The sequence below is a fragment of the Pseudopipra pipra genome, chromosome 11 (assembly GCF_036250125.1).
Source record: "Pseudopipra pipra isolate bDixPip1 chromosome 11, bDixPip1.hap1, whole genome shotgun sequence".
In the NCBI taxonomy this organism is placed as follows: Eukaryota; Metazoa; Chordata; class Aves; order Passeriformes; family Pipridae; genus Pseudopipra; species Pseudopipra pipra.
The window spans coordinates 19,114,556-19,135,528 of record NC_087559.1 but is presented as its reverse complement, the minus strand read 5'-3'; the positions used below and the strand labels follow the sequence as shown (position 1 = coordinate 19,135,528).

Below are 20,973 nucleotides of genomic sequence, written 5' to 3'. Positions count from 1 at the left end.
GTGGGTTGTTTTAAACTTCCAGCTGTCACAAAGTTCCTGTCTTAAATTTGCCGTAATCCTGCAGATTCAGCTGTGAAGCTTCTGAAATGTCTGTCCCCCCTTGCTTTTTCTGCAGATAACACAGGAAGACAATATTGTGGGTGCTTCTCAGGTGCAGTTGCTGTACAGGTTTTATTGCCCATGCCACAGGTTCCATGTGCCAGCTGTGTATGGATTGACAGGGCTTTTCTCCCCAGAAATCCCCTCTGGATATCCCACTGCTCTCCTTCTGGAAGTTATAATTTCAAGTACAGGCTTGCTGTGAACTGTTCTCTTCCTCTGTTTCTTCGCCATCGACCATGATTGCCCAGAGCAGCTGTGGCTGCCCCAGCCCTGGAAGTGTCCAAGGCCAGGCTGGACCTGGGCTAGTGGAAGGTGTCCCTGCCCATGGCAGGGGGTGGCACTGGATGAGCTTTAAAGTCCCTTCCCACCCAAACCACCCTGGGATTCTGTGATCATTTCACTGAAATGTTCTTATTGGAAATTCCTGAGTTGCTGACCCGACATCAGCAAACGGCATCAAACTGGTGCCACTTCCACGTTCTCAAAACTGCTGAATGTTTAAAAACATGCCTTTGCTGACCTTCCTCTGAGTTTTAAATACGATTTAAAAACAAAATTATGCAATGCATGACTTGGACATGCCATGGACAGTGTGTCCTTGGGGCACAGGAGCCAGGTGTCAGAGCCTGGCCCAGATCACTCCAGAGCACCAGGAGCTCATCCCACCCCTGACCCAGGAGCTCAGCTGGGATTTCCTTATCAGCTCCTCGGGTTCTCCTCTAAGCTTGTAGGGCATTTAAATTCTGTGCTGTTGTAACTGTGATAACTCTGCTCCAGCCAGCAGTGCATCCATGGAATATCCAACAAGGGTTTGTTTATGTTTACCCTGGGGAGAGACGTGCCATTGGTGTCTGTATTAACATATTGATGTATTTATTGACTTCAGTTGTCTTCAGTCTTGCCTGTTTAATTAATATAATTGATCTGCTGAACATCTAGCTAGTAATTCTGGGGCAAATATTCTAACTGGTCTTGTTACTAAAATTGAGTTTGAGACCCTTATTGTGGAATCTGCCATGGGTCCTGTTGCCAAAATAATTAAATGACCTCCATTAAAATACTTAAGCTGTTTTTTTATTAAAACAATTAAGGACAATATATTGAAAATTCCTTCACAGTTAAAGAATGCTAAGAAATAATAATGAAATCCCAGCTTCTTTTTATGTAGAAAAATGGAAATAAATAATGTTAATGTCAGTGTGTTATATAAGACCCATTGAACAGCAGCTGCAGTCAGAGTTTAAAGCTAGGAATAAAATGCATGATTAATATGCACAAAGGATGTAGGAAACACTTCAGAACTTTATTTATTTGTATCCCAGTTGAATACTTTTCTGCAAAGATGCCCTGGATGAGTTAATTGTTGGGTAAATGAGTTTGTAATTCTGGGTTAGATCAGAAATACATGTTAAAGAATAAAACCATCTGAAGTATCTGTGGTATCCTGAGCTGTAGACAGGCACTTCTCCCTCTTATCTCTTCTCAAATGATTAATGATTACTCTGCCCATTAGTTTGCTAATGTTTGTAAAACATCTTCTGGGGGCAGATATGGCTTTACTTCGAGACCAGAAGATAACAGAAATTAATTACATTCTGCTTAGATTTTATGGGTCTGAAATAGTTCAGTCCTGGATTTTTCCTCACTGTTTTGTTGCTCAGTCATGCTCAAACCTGCAGCTTTATAGACTTTCTTCTATATTTGTTCTTCATTCTTGTCATATTCATAGAAGCACCGACTAGTCTGGACCTTAAAGCTCATCTCATTCCAACCCCCTGCCATAGGCAGGGAATCAAATATATTGGACAAACCAAATATATTTTGTAATATACTGTATATTTTTTAAGTATAGTTGTAAACTGTTTAGAACAGTTAAGTCCAGTGAAGGGTCTGGGTATTTCCATGGTTATAGAGAATTATTCCAGCATTTTGCAGGCTCTGATGTTTTCTTAATGATGAAGACAGAAGACAAAATCAGAAATTTAATTCCAAGTAAAATCTTGACGTTGGCAGTTCTACAGAAGTTGCCCGAGAAATGCTTTGCTTCAGTTTTAAAGCAATAATTTTAGCTGGGACACAGCTGTGGAAGGACTGGGAATGTCTGTTGTGTCTCCAAGTTGCTTCTCGCCCTGAGAATTCTCACTTGGGGTAATAATTCTCATTATGGGCAATCAAGTTGAGTCTTAAGTCTGATTTTTAGAAGAGAATTTGTTCCTGCTGAAAAATCAGTTAAGCCCTGAGTTGGTGCAGTTCCTGCCATGTGTTTCAAAAATACATACATAACACAAAAAGGTGGATGGGGAAGCAGAAGAGAACTAGTGCCATGTGGCTGAAATTGTGGGATTATATAATCTGAATTTAAAAAAATGTCACCAAGCCATTCTAATTCTTCCCTGAATTTCTTCAGCACTGAAATTCTCAGCCAGCTCCTGTGCTCTCTGAGTTCTGTTCCGTGGCCCAAAGGCTCTGGAGTAGTTCTGGGCTGTTCACATAATTTTGCATATAAAACTGAGTAAACCCAACATTAACCTCACATTCTGTGTACTGGGAGTAATCAAATCAAAATGCTCCTTAATGGCCTTTTAGTGGTTTAATTTTGCAGGATAATTTTTCATCACTGATTTGTCACATAAATACTTACCATGGGGTATTCCCTGGCTGTTAAAAATCAGTACTCTAAAGTTTTGATTTTTCTGTCAGAGCCCATGGAGCTCCTGGTAATTAAATGGGTAATGATGTTCAAAGATGTGTTAAAGTTTAGATACCAAAACCAGCTGAAGAACCCAAACCACAGTGCTACTTAGTGGCTGAAATGGGCATCACTGAGAGGGCTGTGCTGCAGTGGGAGGTCCTGGGGGTGAATTTGTGTTTCATGGTACGTATTTGAAAACACTTCAGCTGATAGAAGAGGATAATTCATATTTAAAATAGGGATGGTACCTGAATTAGCTGACTTAGGATATCTCATCTGAAGACTCAGGAGAGTTGTACCTTGTGCTCACAGTACATAGATCTCTAATTTGGGTAGAAAAGCAATCCTGGTCACAGATTTGAGCCCAACACATCCATGTCTGAATCCCTTCAGCACCAATTTGTGCCAGCACAGGGTTTTATAAAAACCCGGAAACCAATTCTCAAATGGATTGGGTCTGTTGCAAACAGCACCGTAATGGCATTTCTATAGATTCCACTTCTAAAGTGAAATGTTCTGGTGACAAACATGTAGACACAGAGTTATTTCAGTGGCACAGGTCGTCATCGAGGTGTTTTAGGCTTCTGTAGTTTTTAATACATCTTCTGCTTTGTAGTTCCAGCATGGTTATGTCTGTTAGGAGTGGGCAGAAGCAGCCCAGAGGCTGCTGACTGCTCCTTTTCAGAATGTTTTCTGGCTAATCAGTATTTTGGAGTTCCTGTGACTCCTCTTGCTCTTCAGCAGATACTTTTCTGTGTCACCTTGAGCTGGAATTCCAGGTGCCAGACTGGAGCTTATGGAATGAGTAAGTTAAGCCTTCTCACCTTGGTAAGGTCTGTGCCTTGGGTGTTTCTGCTCTGCCAGGGTCGGATCTGAGGGGACAACATTCCCGACTCCCCTCCCGCCCTGGGACACCAGTTCTCCCACACTTCAGAGAAGCCCGGAGTGCTTTGGGTTGGAAAGGACCTTAAAGCTCATCCATTGCCCCCCTGCCATGGGCAGGGACACCTTCCACTGTTCCAGGGTGCTCCAAGCCCTGTCCAGCCTGGCCTGGGACATTGAACTGTGTTATCCACAGTGGAAGGGATGGAATCCCACAGCTGCAGAGCAAATGGACCAAAGGTGTGTCTGCACACAGGGAAAATCAGGGGGCTGAGCACATTCACAAACTTCTGCTTTGCTTTATGAGCAAACAAACAAAATCCTTGGATAAGCTAAGCAGGGAAAAACAGTGCAGGCAGTGACAGATAAAATGTTTGTAATCCCTTGTGGGCGTACTGAGGGCCTAAAGAACTTGAGGTTTTAATACTTAAAATGCACCAATTTATTAACTGAGAATTTGGGTTACTTTAAAGACATGATCCTTTTTCCAGAGTCAAATGTGGTGCAAGAAACTTTAATAGCTTGGGTGAAAAAGGAACAGGATAAAAGTGGCCCAAACCAGAGATTCCAAAAAGAGGCCAGAGAATAAAGGTCTTGAGAGCTGCTAACATGTCTGCAGTCACATGAAGTCTTAAAAGAGAATTTTGTTAAGGTGATCAATTTAATACAAAACATTTTAACATTTTCAGTTGAAGTCTGTGTTAGGGCTGACTGAAGGCTGCAAAATTATTTTAATTTGGGTGGGACAGATTTTATTTTTGAAGGCTTCCTTTTAAAAGCAGTTGTTTTGCATAGTGGGAGGAGATAAAAATAGTTATTTAGAGCCTTGTTTTAGCAGAGTTCTTAAGTACAGCTTAAAAGGAAGCAGTTTATTACTTGGGCCATAAATTGTTTAGTGGAAAACAAAAGATAATTTTAATAGTAAAATCAGGGTACGAGTAGAAAAAAGATTTATCGTGAGTGATAACATGCAGATTTTCCACAACTCTACTCTGCTGCCAGTATTGCTTAATACTTGAGGGTTTTTTATGATGAGATATAGTAAAATTTATTCAGCAGCTACTGAAATGATGTTTAACTGAGGCTTCCTTTTGGTGAAGAAGTAGATTTAATAACTACTTCTAATTATATTAGGGGTAAATGGAAAGTAAGACACAATAGATAAATGCATTCAGCATCTATATAAAGCTCAGAATATACAGGGATAAAATTAGTATTGCAAAGGGAATTCAAATGTGCATCAACTCATCAGTAACAACCAAGCTGAAAATTAGAAGCGTCTTCCAGTGAAAGCTTTGGGGCATCTTGCTAAAATAAATAGTAGGAAAAATTATTCAGAGGCTTCAAACAGAGCTACTACATTCATGAAAAGGATTTTAGAATGTGATTGAAAATGAAAATACTCTGACCCAAGATGGTTTTGGCAGTTCTTTTACAACTGTTTATTTTTGTTTTGAGCTGTAATATTTTAGCCCTGCAGCATCAGTCAGTTGATGTTTCCTGGAGGGGCACACGTGCCTGCAGGCAGGAGAACATGGAGCTGTGTCCTTCCCTTCGTGTCCCAAGCACAGCATCTCTGTGGCAGCCGAGGGGTTTCCCACTGTCACTTTGAGCACACATTTAAAAGTACAAGTGCCCAGTGAAATAAGCACTGCAGAGCTCCATGGCTGTGGTGGCCCAGCCTCCCTCGGGGGCTGAGGGGGCTGTGCCAAGGAGGGGCTGCCCAGGATCCCCTCCCAGAGCCCCGTGCCTGGGAAAGTGTTGGATGGGGGTGCTGGAAGGGGCTGGGGGCTGACACCCCCTGTCCTTCACTCCCCCTCCTCCTCCATCACTGATCCATGGTTGGTCCCTCAGCCTCCATGCCCAGGGCTGGGTTTGGCTGTGGGGCTGTTCCCATGGGTGCCTGTCTCATCCATGGCATCCTCACACGTGGGTTGGATCCCGCTCCCAGCAATGCCCCTCTGGAGCTGAATGGAAGCTCCACAGACACAGGCTTTCACACATGGGGTCATGGAATGGTTTAGGTTGGAAGGTTCCTTAAAGGTCATCCAGTTCCAAGCCCCTGCCATGGGCAGGGACACCTTCACTAGGCATAGTTCAGTCTCGGGTGGGAGAGTGAATATGGGGGGGATTTTAGCCAGCAGTGGATACTTTTCCTGTACAAATAATGTGTCTGATCCCTCAGGCGACAAGTTGCTGATACAAACAGCAAGGTGGGCAGCTTTGTGTCAAGTGTGTGTCCCCAGCACTACAAAGTCAACTCAGCAAGACACTTGATGCCACTTTGTGAAAAGACCCGGACATAAAATGCCCAAATTATTATTCTGCAGAACGTTTGATCCCACAGAAGCTCTGCTGCACCAGAGTGTTTAAATCCCCGAGGTGATGTGTTTATTCCTTGCAGTAACACACAGAATGGGAATCTGAGCAGAGAAGAGTGGGTGTTGGGAACTGACAGTCCTCTGGCTGTGCAGGTCATTGATGTGGCAGGTTATTAATGTTGGGAGGACTTGGTACAACTGGACATTTATTGTGACAGCCTGTCCCTGCTGAAGCCCTTGGGAGTTCTGCCCAGGTGCTGCAGTGGGATCAGAGTCTTCGTATTTAATACTTTCAGGTTGCAGATTTGTCAGGATAATGACTTGGGCATTTTCTGTCTGGATCTTTTCACACAGTGCCATCAAGTCACACACTGTGCAAGTGTCTTGCTGGGCTGACTTTGTAGTGCTGGGAGGACTCAGCCCCGTGCCCCCAGCTCTGCCCTACTTACTGCATTTGTCTGGGAAAGGAAAGCCTTTCTCTAAGTTAAAAGCAAAGGCTAAATAGCCTGTGCAGTCACTAACTTTTCCCTTTGTAGTATTCAATCAATTGTAAAACATTTGAATTCATTCTGCTGAGATACAAACGTGGGCAGACTTCATCCCACACTTACTCATCAGCCCAACTCCTTTTGTTTCAGGGGAGAGCTGAGGGAGATGAGGAACTAAAGTTACATTGGCTGAACCAGTGTTTAACAGAAATTATGCAAGTTACTCTGTTATCTTGACTAAAAGTGCGAGAGCTCAGATGAGTTTAGAGCCAGCTAGTTGTTTTCTCAGTTATCTGGACACATCAAAACAAGAACTAGAACCAGACTGAAAGCTTGTACCAAACACAGGAACAGTGCCATGCACTGTAAAAACTTCACGACTGTCATCCTCTCCTCCTGGATCTGGATTATCAGCCAGAGAGCACCTTCCTGAATACCTGTGGAACTCATTCCTCACTTTCCATTCAACCTGTGCCCTGCACTGCCAGACACCTGCAGAAACTGGAATTAAAACCAGAAGAATGGGACCAAGCTGACAAGCCTGTATATTCTCTTCCTCATACACCAGTGGTGAATTGAGCTACTTGACCTTGCAGTAGGTTGGAAAGCTGTTTTATGGGACTTTTTATGGAATGGTGTAATTTTCTTAGTAGGAATTTGTAATTTATGTGATGTATTGATGGTTGTGGAAGGGCTTGGGCTGTGATGTGCAAGTTCAGAACACACAAGCAGCTTTGAAAATTGTGCTTTTTCAGTGCTCTGTGTTTGGTATCTGCTAAAAATGAGGCAGAATTTACATCACAATAAAGCTTCTCTGGAAGGCAAGATACCTTTAGGCTGTTCAATAGAAAACCCACTTGTCTAAATCTGTATTTCTCTGAATTATCTTAATTTGGGGAAAAGATAAATCAACTTACAAAGTTAACAGATACCCTGTAATCATGTCAATGCCTCACAGTGCTGCATATCTGTGTTTTAAGGTGTGGATGCTTCAAATCAGCCTTCATTGTGGCTTGGGGACATTTGGCTCAGGTGCCTGATCCCTGCCATGAGCCCACGTGAGTTGGAGTCACAGCTCCCAGTGAAGGTTTTGTGACCTATAGAACCAAGATACTTGGGAATTGCCACATCAGGCCAGATTCTGTGGGGCTCCTCTGCTGTGTGGGGCAGCACCACATCAAGTGTACATTGAGATGTGGTTTTCTGAAATGAATCCTGCTGAAGTACCTGTCCATGCCACATCCAAGCACTGCAGGCCAATTATGTGGGGGAACAGAGAACAGTGGGGCCTTTGCCTCCTTCCCAGTTGTGGTTTCCTCCTGCACTGCCATAGCACCGACACGTGGCAGAGGAGGTGATGGACATGTGACTCTGGGCCTGTGGCTGCTGTGACAATTCTACAAATTCTCATCAATTTGACTTTTGTGGGGATGGTTAAGCTGAATGGGTAACCCAAAGTGCACCTCTGCTAGATGGAATGGTTTGGGTGGGAAGGGACATTAAAGGCCATCCAGTCCCACCCCCTGCCATGGGCAGGGACACCTCCCACTAGCCCAGGTTGCTCCAAGCCCCGTCCAACCTGGCCTGGGACACTTCCAGGGATGGGGCAGCCATAGCTTCTCTGGGCAACCTTCAGGTCCTGGAAGGCCACAATTAGGTCACCCTAATTCATTTGCAAATCAGTTTGGACCAAAGACCATCATCAGAACTCCTTCCTCACCCATTTTTTGTTGCTGTTTTGCAGCATCTTGGACAGTTCCTCCCTCCCTTTGCCTGGGGAGCTGCAGAGGTGCTGCTGTGTGAGGAGCACGTGGCTGCCCACCTGCTCTCCCCCAGCCTGGAAATGTTACAACTGGCCATGGAACAGCTCTGAACTGATCACTTGACCATGGCAAATGAGCTGCCCTCATCAGTGTGTTCTGGTATATATTTAACTTAATAATGTGAGCAGATGGTCATTATATTGATTCATGAAGGAAGGGAGGAAGCTTGGCTGGCTGGGAACGGCCGGAGCGCGGAGCATCGGAGCGGGGCAGGATGCAGGGAAGAGGAGGAAAACAGCACATTCTTGTACTGTGTGGGGTTTGGTTGGTTGTTTTTCTCAATTTTTTTTTGTTTGTTTTCTTTTTTACAAAGAACTGCTGTGGACAGGGATAAAATCAAAGCATTTTTAGGTGACTCATCTGGCCTGTCTGTGTGGTCATCTCCCAGGAGACTGGGGCTGTCAGTGCACAAGCAGGATGATGCTGAAGCATTTGCACCACTGATGGTGCTAAAAAGGGGAGAAATGGGGAGGCAGTAGCTTGTGGAGTTGTGAAACTCCTCACTCTGCTGTTGCTATTCAAGATGACAGCTCTTTTGCAGGGAAAATGTAATATTTAGGTAATTGTTCTTCAGTAAATTTTTTGCAAAGAGCAATTCTGTTCAAATCTCTCCTCATTTAATAGGATGTAACTGGAGATTTAAACTAGAAGCTAATTCCATAAAATTTTCAGCCACTCTTTGTTAGCTAAACTGGGAAGTTCACAAATCCCCAGCCTGGATCAGCTCACAGGAACAGCTTGGTTTGGTTATTAATTTTGCAATTTTCACATGAGAAATGCTGTGTACACAACAAGCAGGAGCCTAATCTCGTGCTTGGGTCCCTGCTTCTCCTAGCTGCTGATTAGCTTTGCTGTCTTATCAGTTTATGTCATAGTATGTGACTATAAATTGACTTTGCAGGGAAGAGGGAATACGTTCGTCTTCACAGATGCTGCTGTTTCCATGGAGATAAAAGGACCAATGGCCTTTTCTTGGTTTGGACTGTACTACAGTGAGCAGGCAGAGATGGTGCATTCGAAAATGCAACATTTGGTGCTTTGATATTTCAGGCTAAATATCAAATGAGAAAGCATATTGTTTTTTCTCGGTGATGAAGTTGAATAATAAATACAGCTTTGGGACTTTTTCGGGAAGCAGAAAGCGAGCCCACCAGGAATGTGAGAACAGCGTGGCTGGTTTGTGCTTGCTAAACCTCCTCTCTGGGAAAAACCTTTTGGCTTTGCAAAATATAACCCTGTAGAGCCTTTGGGTTTATCTGATGCAGTGTTTGATGCTGGTTACATCACCAGTTACTTCTCCGTGATGTTCCGCCGTGGCTGATCCTCAATGAACCTGCAAAAGCTGTCAATGTGATTCTTTTTTTTTTCCTTTTTTTTTTTTTTGTCCCTTAAGAAAGAGCTTTTCTACCTCAGGTTGCGTGAAAGAAAATATAAATCCCAAATCCACCCCCCATCCAAGGATGGCTTGCAGAAGGTGTTATTTGTGAGTACCTTTTCCTTCTTCATCTGTCGTCACGTCTCTGATATCTGTGTTGAGGATTCCAGAAGTGGGAGTAGTGATCAGTTTATTGTTTGGTAGGTTTCTTTCCACGAACCATTTTTAGGGTGTTACCTTTTTTGGCAGATGAATGATCTGTATATTAGAAATGTTTAGATGATGGTTGTGTTTGTGCATATGGGTAGTTAAAAATATAATGTAATAAAGTGAGTGAACTGTGTTTAGCAGTGAAAAAAAAATGAGAAAACCCCCCACTTTGCATCCAAGAAGCAATGCAGGATGCCAGGAATTCTGTCTACGATGAGTCAAGGGTCTCTCTTCCATTTTGTTTGAATGCTTTGTCATATTAAAGTGTAAGCTGTCCTTTAAATACGGAAGTACTAATAGTAGGATATGCAATGCAGTTTTAAGCAATATAGTATTGATGAGGCTAAATACTGCTGCGTTTTTGTTGGTTTATATATGCTTGATCAAAACCTAAAGGTACAATAATTGCTTATTATTATTATTTATTTGAGCAGTTTCTCAAGGATTCCAGTCGGCAGGAGTTAAATATTCCCTGGGTCTGATGCTGTGCAGCAGCTCCTGCCTGAGCTGTCACGTTTGCACAGGGCTCAGAGCTCAGCCACGTCCTGTTTGTGGTGGCAGTGCCGGGGTTTGGATGGAAACCACACAGGTGGTTCACTCAAAAAATGGGAACGAACCGAGCAGGACGTGCCGTGGACTTGTCCTCTCCCAGCTCCCTCCCAGTCCAGGAGCTTGGAATGGCTGTACCTGCTGTTTGCATTCCTGAACCCCCGTGAAAGATCTGCTTAAATTCAATTAAAGTAGCTGCAATTGGCATCTGTAGCTTTTGCAGTTATTTTAATAGTGTGTCTGAGGGTCCTGATTTGAGTGAATCTGCTCCATGTTCAGCAGCACCATCCACACACAGGCTGAGTAAATTCAACCATTCAACTAAAACTCAAATAGAATAAAGAAAGAATATTGAAACCTGCCCTCAAGTTTTCTTAACCTTTTGTGTTGTGCTGAAGGGATGAGTGGTTAAGTGGAAATGCTTTAAAATCAAAATGAATGTGGGACTGTCCATGGGAAGTTGAAATAAGGAAAGTAAACTTGGCAAACAGGTTGCAGCCTTGCAGGTGTACATGGATCAGCTGTAAATAGCTGTTATCACCTGGAGATATCATCTGTTTGTGTGAGACTCCATTTTAATTTGGGTTCTGGGATTTGGGGATTCTGTAACTCTCAGCAGGGGATGGAATTTCATATAGTGCTTATCATGTGGTGTGAAGGGATATTTAATCCCTGGGTATTGCTTTCTTTAACAAGGAGGTTGAAATTTTATTTATAGAACCATCTTGTGCAGTATTTTCCTCTTTTACTGCTTACACATGGGGTATCTTGTACCTACCTCAGCACATTGCTGTGGAAAACAAGATGTGGGCTCTGACTTCTATATTCTGTATTTTAACTCCTGTTTAAGAGAGTTGATGCTGATCATTGGAAAGAGGAAAATGTAAGCGAGGAGGTTTTTTACAAACTAACTCTTAAGGACACACATATGTAGAAAATCTTCATGTTCTCTAAAACTAATGTGTGCTGAGCACTGAAAATGTATGTTAAACAGTTAAATACACCAGTTCTTCCTGCACGAGTGTGTTTTGAGATGAAAACTTAAATATATCTGCCAATGTTCTTGTGATATATATGCTAAAGCCTTTTGCAAAGAGTCTCTTTTTTAAGATAAAAATCTCTTTTTACATCTTAAAACATAAAAAGCTGCATTGTTGCTGTTCTAAAAAAAGCTGAACAACAATGTCACCCCAGTGGGATCAGTGAAAGGGTTTTTTCAGCTGCTGCCCTGAATGGAACATATGTCCCTGAACCTTTGTTTTGAGTCCCAGGGTTTGCCTTGCTGTAAATCCCTCACGCTGGCTCTGGGCAGTTCAGTCTTTGTGCTTTGCTACTTTTCCTCTTTCATCAGCTGCAAACCCAACCTGTACCACTGACACTCCTCAGCTCTGGGGTCACTCTGGGTGCTGCTGGGGGAGATTATAAATGTGTTCTGGTTTGTAATGAGAGTTGTAGTTCCTTGAGAAATTCTGGGACCTATTTCAGTGGTGTGGGGAATACAGAAAAGATGGTTCTGATTTAATCTCAAAGATCTTTTTCTTCTATCACAAGCAGCTTCATATCTCTGTGCTCTTAATTTCTGCTTTTGGACTGTCTGTGGGTTTTTTCTACAGATTTTGAAAGTGCCCAGTGAGCACAACTGATACAAGTGCATCTTGTGTCCTGTTAATTATTGTACATCAGCCCTCATCAGAGAGGGGTTTGTAATAAGCTTAATCAAAAGGGAAAGAAATGTTTTTAATTATAAGCATCTACATATGAACAGTCTTAATTAAATTCACCCTTGTTACAGCTAAGCCAGAATGAGGATCTCTACAAAGTGTGCAAGGATGCAAAAGGATCCCCTCTTGCCTGTTTGTGTAGGCTATTATTGTGTTCTGATGAAACCAAAAAAACTTCATAATAATTATTTCTAATTATCTCTAATGTTAATGAGCATTGTGTTCCAGGATGGGACAAAATAACAGCTGTTCCTTGGTTAGTATTCTGTGACTGCACTGGTTTCATTCTCCCAAGAGATGATAATTATTTTCAGGCCCTTTTGATGGTGGAGAGGTCAGTGAGTGTGTCTAATGATTCTATTGAAAAATCCAGCTGTGGGCACTCGAGTTGGGATTACACAAAGGGGAGTATTATTCAAAACAAGAACTCTCACTTTGCCTTTATACTGCAACATGTACAAATGATGATATATAATCATTTTGATGACAAGCAAATTTTGTGTATTCTGGGGCAAAATTCAGTGGTCTGTGCTCCAGCCTATGTGTGCTGATCATTTAGAACTGCGGGTTTTATTGAGCATCCTTGGTATCTAATGAAAATATCTTTCATTTCTACTTAGAAAAAATTGTGTTCTGTAATGCTTTAAACTAGATTATAACCATTGCATGGAAGGGGAGACAGAAATGGAGGGAGGGAGCTGCCACCACAGCAGGTCTCCAACACATGGTTGTGCTGTTTTATGATCTCTGGGGGATTGTCTTGACTCTCAGACTGCAGTGCAAGGGAATGACGTTGGTGTTTACTTGCCCCGAGTTGCTTCATTGCCTTCCTGTCATTTGATGTCCAAGCAGCTTTGTACAAAGAGCCATCTTGTGTGAAGGAAACGAGAGGAATAAAGGCGGGAGCTGGAGTCTCCCACAGTGTGTGTTACAGGTTTTTGCATGTGCAACCATAAAAGCAAGAAGGGCATTTATTTTATACAGTTGCTGTTCAAAAAAGCACGTCGGGAAATTCCTGTAACTAATAAGAACACTGTGAACAAATATGGTATTTGCTCTGTGCCGCCACGGCCTTTCTTTGCCATATTTGGGGAATGAACAGGAGAAAAGGGAAGGGTTTTCAGTGCTCCTTCAAAAGCCCAAATCATCCTGCCCTGTGTGTTTGGGGGGAAGGTCTGAGGAGTCAAAGATCTTTGGTGTCAGAACAGTAGGAATTTGTCCTTGCAAATGTGAATGGGCCCTGTGCTAAATCCCCTGGTGGTGGACGTCCAAGGGCAGCCACAGTCCCTCCTGGGCTGGGAGGAGACAACAGGAGTTGCCAGTCAGAACTTTCAGCTGTTTTCTCTCCCTTCCAAAAAGCAAGTTGTCCTGTGGGCTCAGTGTGTTGATTCTGAAAGGCCTTCTAGCATGTTAATGACCATGTTAATTAGCAAGTCAACGTGAGTCTGTATTATTAGGAGTTTTACTGTTCAGCACCTTTTTGGAGGTCTGTTTGATTATAATTCAAATTTTGTTCCTCATTAAAGAAATGGTTAGATTTATTAAACAAGAACAAGATAGACTTTACTGGCTTTTAACTATAACTTTTTCTAATCTCAGCTGTAGCCATAACTCTGGATTGACATGAGAAAGAAACTTTCAACTTGTAAAATAATGTTATTCTTCATGAGGATAAAACACTGAGAAATTGAAGTATTCCATTGATTAGCTTGTAGGCATGAATCCAATCAAATAAGCATTCTTAGCTACCTCAGGTGACATTGCAGTGAATGGGTTTATGCAGGGGATGAACTTCTCTGCCCCTTCTTCTCTTTCCAAGCTAATTTTGGAAAGGATAGGGACAGGCATCCAGGGGCCTGAGGCTGTGCTGGTACTCCTTTTTCCATATACTCCTTGGAACATGCACCTCATGGAAAAATGTACCAGAAGAAAGGGAAGAATCCTGGCAGATGGAGGTGAACAGATTGTTATTCCAGACAAAGAGGAGGAATAATGTATGAAGTCACGTGGATGTAGGGAAGGGCAGCAGTGGAGATGAACAAACTGAGCAGGCTCCTGTCATCAGCCCCAGCAGAAACTTTATAAGGACAACATTTCTTCCAGCTGTGCTCCTGGAGCAGTGTCACCAAGGCTCTGTGAGACAACAGCCTCAGTCCCTCCTGTTCGGGAGCTGATCATCGTGCAGGAAAAAGTTCCATAATAATTCTGCCAACCTACTCACAGGTTTACATGTGCTTAAAATTCAACAGTAGCAAATTAAACAAGGGGTGGGTGCCCTGTCCTGTGCTAAACAGGGTGTGCTGCCCAGAGGGAAGGGGACAAGCTGCCTCCAGGCTCCCAGCACTGCTCTGGGGTGCTCTCTGTGGCCAGTGGCCCAGCACCATCCTGCCAGGAGCAGGTGCCAGCTGAGAGGACATTGGGAAAGCAGAGGGTCACTGTTAAAGCCAAAGCAATTCCAGGTTAATAGCCTCGTGTTCTCTTCTCCCAGGTTGTTTAAAAACCAATATTGAGAAAATTGCCTGCCGAGTTTGGGAGCCGTGCTGGGGATTGTAAGAGGAAATAAAAAAAACCCAACACAAACATTTGTGGCTTTATGTGATGACCAATAATGAATTTCCTTCTATCTGTACATCTGAGCAAGACTCTAGAAATGAAAGATTAAAAAGAATGGTCATTTCTGTTCACTGATGTTTAGGGAAGTTGTTAAAATGAGTGGTTTCTAATGCAAACATGATGGCATTCATACAGAAGTGAGAGGAACAGTCACACCTGCTCTGGATCTGGGAGCTTCCTTAGGAGCTGCATTTTTCCAGTTACATTGGCATCCTGAGGGGGATGTGAGTCAAGGTTTTGGGTTAGATTTGTTTCAGGTTTTCCTGTTCTAGTCTGTTCTCACAAGAACTTTCTTTAAGAATGGACAAATGGTTGCCTGTCTGGGCCTGGAAGTGGGAAGTCCCTTCCATGTGCACTGGGATGTTGCAGTAATGGTTCAGAAACTGATATTGTCAGAAGAACCATTCATCTCTTCAGTCATTTGTCTTGTGGTGGTGCTGAAGTACCTGTGCTGTATTTATAATCCTAAATCTTTTGAAGAACGTCCACTAGAGATGCAGAAACTGAACTTAATAGGGCCGAATTATCTATGAGACTGTGAACAGAAGTGATTAATTCTCCTCCAAAATACTGAGATATATTTCTTCTGATGTTTTTAGGTGTTAAAAATTAGGAAATCAATTCTAGTTTGAATGCAAACTTGTGTAGAAGGCTGACTGCAAAATCAAGCTATAAAGTTTAAAAAAGAATTAAAAAATAAACCCAAGCAACCGAAACAAACAAACAAAACCTCATTGGAATGTTGAACTTTTTCTGGTAGGTTCCAGAGCTGTAAATGAATGCAAGGACTGCGTTAGCAGGTGATTGAAGGCACAAAATGCCACATTTGAGCCTTAAGCTGCACCAGCAGATTTACCCAAATGCTTTGATGAAATTAGCATTAGTCAGAGGCTGTGAAGTCTGGGCCTTGTTGTTTGTCAGGCTGACAGGACATCAGTCAGTGAGATTTAGAAGAACCCAAACACTGAGTCAAGATATCCCTTGAATTTTAAAATCCAGAGCAGAGTCCAGCCCTCATGTTTGCTTCTCTAACTGGTTGGACAAAGAGCCTGTCTTTGAACAGCCTAAGAACCACCTGAAATCCAGGCTGATGTGTTGAACGCACGCCTTTGGCACCCGAGATGCTCTTGGTGGAGCACAGCAGTGACACGTGGTACCTTGATCCCAGCCTGCAGCTGCACCTTGCCGTCTGTTCCACCTCCCCCACCCCTGCCCTGGCACTTGGCACTACCAGGGGCAGTGTGTTTGCCACCTGACAAACCTCTGGCACTTCTCATTTGCTGTCAAGGTGACGGGACTGTTGCGTTTCTGCTGCACCTTCGAACAGAAACTCAGAGCAGTTGAGCTCCTAATCCCAGTCCTGTGCAATGGGTGAGTACAAATCTTGCCTGAGATGACAGGGAGAGCTTCCCTCTTTATTGTTCAGGGTTTCTGGGAACCTAGGAAAGTGAGAGTAGGACAGATTTATGGAGCCTTGTGGGCAGATTCTTTTTGGAAGAGCCAGGAGCGAGCTCTGTTCAAAAAGCTTTGTTGAGCAGAACTGAATCCAGAGAGATTCTTTCATACATTCACTGGTTTATTCTCTGAAGAAAGAGAGAGATTTTTATGGTAAAAAAGAGTGGTGGGAAGGAAATCTGGGACACTCTCCTACTAATTTCCTACTTTTGCTTCTACTGGAAAAATGAGGAGCCACAAAGCAGCGACTTTGCCCGTGTGACCAGTTTCCCTGCCCAGTGTGAGACTCGTGCTCTGCCCATTCCCAGTGTTCTCCCTCGGCTCTGTGGATTCCATGGAGCAGCTTCTGTGGATACTGTGTGATTTTTTTTTCCTGTCAGAAAATCCAGCTTTTGCGTGTTCTGGCTGCTTTTCTCATCGTCCATCAATGCTTTCAGTAACATTCTCCGTCTTTCTTTTGAGTTGCTCTGGTCATTTTTCCCACTGGTTTGAAGGTGCCACCATTGGTAGCTGTATGTCCCATAATGGGAAGGTGCCTCGTGACTGAATTGTGTTGCCATTTCCAAAACCTACTTTACAGGAGTACATTTCCAAGGTACTTTACAGGAGTTACCAGCAGTTGCTGTCTTTAAACAGAAAATCCAACTCGTCCTGGCCGTGCAGTTGCTGACACACTGTTGGCAACAGAAATCAGAACAGGCTGACCTTGTCTTTTTTTTCCAAAGGATTAGTAACTGACTCCTTCCTGAACAAAGCCTGGCTTCTTTTTGCTTAACCACTCTGTTTGATCTTATAAGAAAGTGACCTCACAGGATTCACTTTAAGCCTCAGGGATGCAGAAGAATCAAAATCAATCTTCTGGAGCCTCTGTCAAGACACCAAGCAAAAGATGAGGGGGGGGAAAGTGCATTTCTGTGCACATACACACATCCTCTGTTAACAGTCAGGTTGGATGCTTACAAGTTGTTAAATGAGGATTTTCAGTTTAATGGCTACTTCTTCCGTAGGTCCCCACTCAAAGAGCAAGGAGATATTGATTCTTTTTTTATGATTTCCTAGAAGAATGCTGTGTCTTAAGAAATTTGATTAGGTGGATTTATCATGGAGGCCTATCTGTGCTAAACCCTTGTTTAAAGTTTCCTGGCACAAACACCAGAAATGCAGAGATGTGTGCTGTGTGTTGCTTAAAGATTTTCTGAGCTTTCCTTCAGATGCAATACCTTGTCCTGTTTTGCAACTCTTCTTTGTTTTCAATTAAACAATACAAACCTAAATGATCTGGGGGGGCAGAATATCTTTGTGTTGTAAAGCTTCTTTTTATTTTTTTCCATGCTTTGAACAAATGACAGCAATTAAACTTGTATTGCACAGTTCAGAATATTGTTTAAAAGGGGGTGAAACTTGGATTCTTTCCCATTTTCCAGTGGTGTATTGCAATATGTTTGTAATTGCTGGGCTTGAAGAAAGCTTGTGTCCATGTCCATTGCATTCTCCCTCCTCATGTCAGAGCACTGTGTCTGTAATTCCATTGACAGAGGAACAGCTTGACTGGTGCAGAGTAAGGAAGTCTGAAGCTTCATTTCCATGGGAATTCCAACCCTCAGTGTTGGGTTTGATCCCTGTATGGGCCTTTCACTGAAGAGCTGGACATGATGATCCTTGTGGGTCCCTTCCAGCCCAGACTATCCCGTGTTTCTGGGTTTTTTGCCTTCATTCCACGTGGCGAGGCAAAACCAAAGTCTTCAATTGGCATTTGATCTTAGTCTTGCAGCCAAACCCGGGCTCCTCACTGCGACAGCTCATCCCGTCCCTTCAATGTGTGCATTTCCAACCTGGCAAACACTCCCCTGGATTTCCTGGCATTCACAATTGACAGCTGTACATCAAATTTCATTCAGCCTCACCATGAGTTTCCAATACACCTCTTAGCACCAGCCTTTTCCTCACGAGCCCCTTTCTAAACACTTGGTGGTTTGACTTTGTGTTTTTCCTTGTGTCGTAGGTCTTTAAATACTCTGCACCAGTTTTGCTGTCCAGCTCCATTGTACCATTCCCAGCTAGCTGTCCCTGCCACACACTCAGAGTACAGGTAAGAGTAGACATGGACCGCCCACTTCTGATTTTTGGAGAGAGATCTGATGTTACCATTTGACATGAGACAGGCAATAGTGGTGGAAGTTTTAAAAAAGAGAGAAAAAAAAAAAGGCATATTTGAAAAAATCCCCAATACTTTTAACATCTTGTAGGGTAGTTCTGAATTGAACTATCACTGTAGTGACTCCTTCTCCCAGGCACTCTGGAATTATACAGTAAAAGGAGTGTCATGTGCCTAAAGAGGCACATCCCCCTAGATTCAGAAAGGTAGGGAGAAGCTATTGTAGGTTTAGTTCTCACATAACAAATATATTGAAATATTTATATGTAACTTGTGTAGGATATTGGTGTTGTTCTGAGCAACACTCTTTTTTTTAAGCCCTGAATACCTCCTGCCAGAATCTGTGTGTTGTGGCACTGGGAAGGTTAAAGGCATGGACCTGCACGGGGCTCAGCACTGCCCTTTCATTTGAGGGAATTAAGGGCTTTTTAAACACATACAGGCCCTTGATGCCAAGCAGAGTCTGCCCTGAATATATCAAAAATATGTTTTCCAGCTCATAATGCTTTAACACTGATGCCTTTCCTCTGTGTTCTCTTTGATCAAGTGTGGAGAGCAGCAATTACACCTCGTAGTACAATTCCTTGGCAGTGCCAGTGTTTATTTTAACAACTTACAGAAGCATCAAAGGGCAGCTAATCTAAGTAACTGGAAATGTGAAAACTGTTAAGAAATTGTGCATGCCATGAAAAACATTGTCTTTTAATTTTTACTTTTGCTATTAGTGATTAACTTACTGATAATTGCCAGCTCATGAATAATATTAATATCAAAACATTGAAAGCCTGGTGCTGAAAAATCAAATTGTTTTGCACTGGTGACAAGGAAAGACAAAAGCAAACAATGAATCCTAAATCTGTAAATGCATAAACATATTTCTGGTTTGAATATTTCATCCCTTAGTTTTCTCTAACCATGCATGCTTGGATTCACCCTGGTGTTTTATGTTGCAGCATCTCTTTATGTGTGTCTGTTTTTTCCCTCCCATCAGAGCTCTTGGTTTATTTGGTGGTAGTGAATCCATAGTTGAGTTGTGAGCCAACTGAATATTCCTTTGGTGAGGAGCGGGGCCTGAACACTGTTAGATTCCCTGCTTGCTTTTTAATGAGGTTTTTCGTTTTCCTCTGTCCTTAGTTTATAGTGCTTTAATTTTAAGGATCTTCCTACAAGGATGTTGATGGGAAAACCACCTGTTTTTTTCTGGAACATCTCAATGTCTTGCTCCACGTAGGTTATTATTTTTATCAGTAGTATTTCTTCTGGGATTAAAGCTTATAAAGCAGCATAACTTTGTGCTTAAAAAATCCTTCACTTCTCTAGCTTTTTTGTCTTTCTCTCCTTGTGCAGTGAACACAGAAGTGCCCGGAGTGTGTCTGGGTGTGTAAAGCACGTGCTGTTTTTAGAGCGCCCAAAAAGGTGCCATAAGATCTTCAGCTCTTGTTTCAGGATTGAGGGGTGGGAAGGAACTCATCATTGGCCTTGTTTGCTCTCCAGGAAGTTTAGGTTCAGGGGGACCTTTTCACTCTCTACAACTCCCTGACAGGAGGGTGGACCAGGTGGGGGTCGGGCTCTGCTCCCAGGTAACAAGTGATGGGACAAGATGAACTGGGCGAGGTTTAGGTTGGATATTAGGGAAAATTTCTTCAAGGAAAGGGCTGTCCAGCCCTGGCAGAGCTGCCCAGGGTAGTGGTGGAGTCCCCAACCCTGCAGGGATTTAAAAGCTGTGTGGATGTGGCACCTGGGGACATGGATTAGTGGTCCGCTTGGCAGTGCTGCGGGAATGGTTGGACTTGATCTCAGAGGGCTTTTCCAACCCTGATGAATCTGTGATTCTGTGATTGCCTCCTTCTGTCATCACTTGTGAAACCTCCTGTGGAGCAGCTGGCTTTTTGAAGGACATCAGGATACTGGAGCAAGCCCAGCAAAGGCTCACCAAGGTGTCTGTGGGCAGAGTACCTACAAGGGAGGAGAGCTGAGGGAACAGGGGCTTTTCCCTGGAGAAGTCTCAGGGCTGATGCTGTAGTCAACTCCTAAATTGGGATTGTCCTGTTGACAAGGGGGAATGGCTTCAAATGGAAGGAGAGCAGGTTTAGATGGAATATTGGGAAGAAATTGTTCCCTGTGAGGGTGGTGAGGCCCTGGCACAGGTTTCCCAGAGAAGCTGTGGCTGCCCCATCCCTGGGAGTGTCCAAGGCCAGGTTGGACGGGGCTTGGAGCAACCTGGGCTAGTGGAAGGTGTCCCTGCCCTTGGCAGGGTGTGGGACTGGATGATCTTGAAGGTCCCTTCCAACCCAAACCATTCCATGATTCTGTGAATAGGAGAATATGGAAAAGGTGTAGCCAGTCTCTTCTAGGAGAGGATGAGGCAAGAGGCAACCAAAACAGACTGCAGTAAGGAAAATTCCAGTTAGATACAAGGCAGGGAGAGAGGGGAATTTGACCCTGATCGTGGTCAAACACCGGATCAGAGGCCAAGAGAGGAAGAGGCATCTGTGTCTTCAGTGATGCTCAGTTCCACCGGGCCCAGCAGGAGCAACTGGCTGTGGTTAGCCCTGCTCTGAGCAGGGACTGCACCACACATACCTCC

General features: G+C 43.3%; 1 protein-coding gene across 12 annotated transcripts in view; it reads left to right on the top strand.

The window, feature by feature from the left end:
• The window catches only part of IQSEC1 (IQ motif and Sec7 domain ArfGEF 1), a 334,245-nt gene that overhangs the window by 138,326 nt on the left and 174,946 nt on the right, over positions 1–20,973 (top strand). For 5 of the 12 annotated variants that reach the window (XM_064668004.1, XM_064667999.1, XM_064668001.1 and 2 more), the window contains one exon: positions 18,234–18,320. The exons of 3 other annotated variants lie outside the window; for them this stretch is intronic. In XM_064668004.1, coding sequence (XP_064524074.1) covers positions 18,234–18,320 — 87 coding nt within the window. Of the gene's footprint in view, positions 1–9,316; positions 9,792–18,233; positions 18,321–20,973 lie in introns of those variants that run through there. 4 more of the 12 variants (XM_064668010.1, XM_064668008.1, XM_064668014.1 and 1 more) reach the window with 2 other exon arrangements.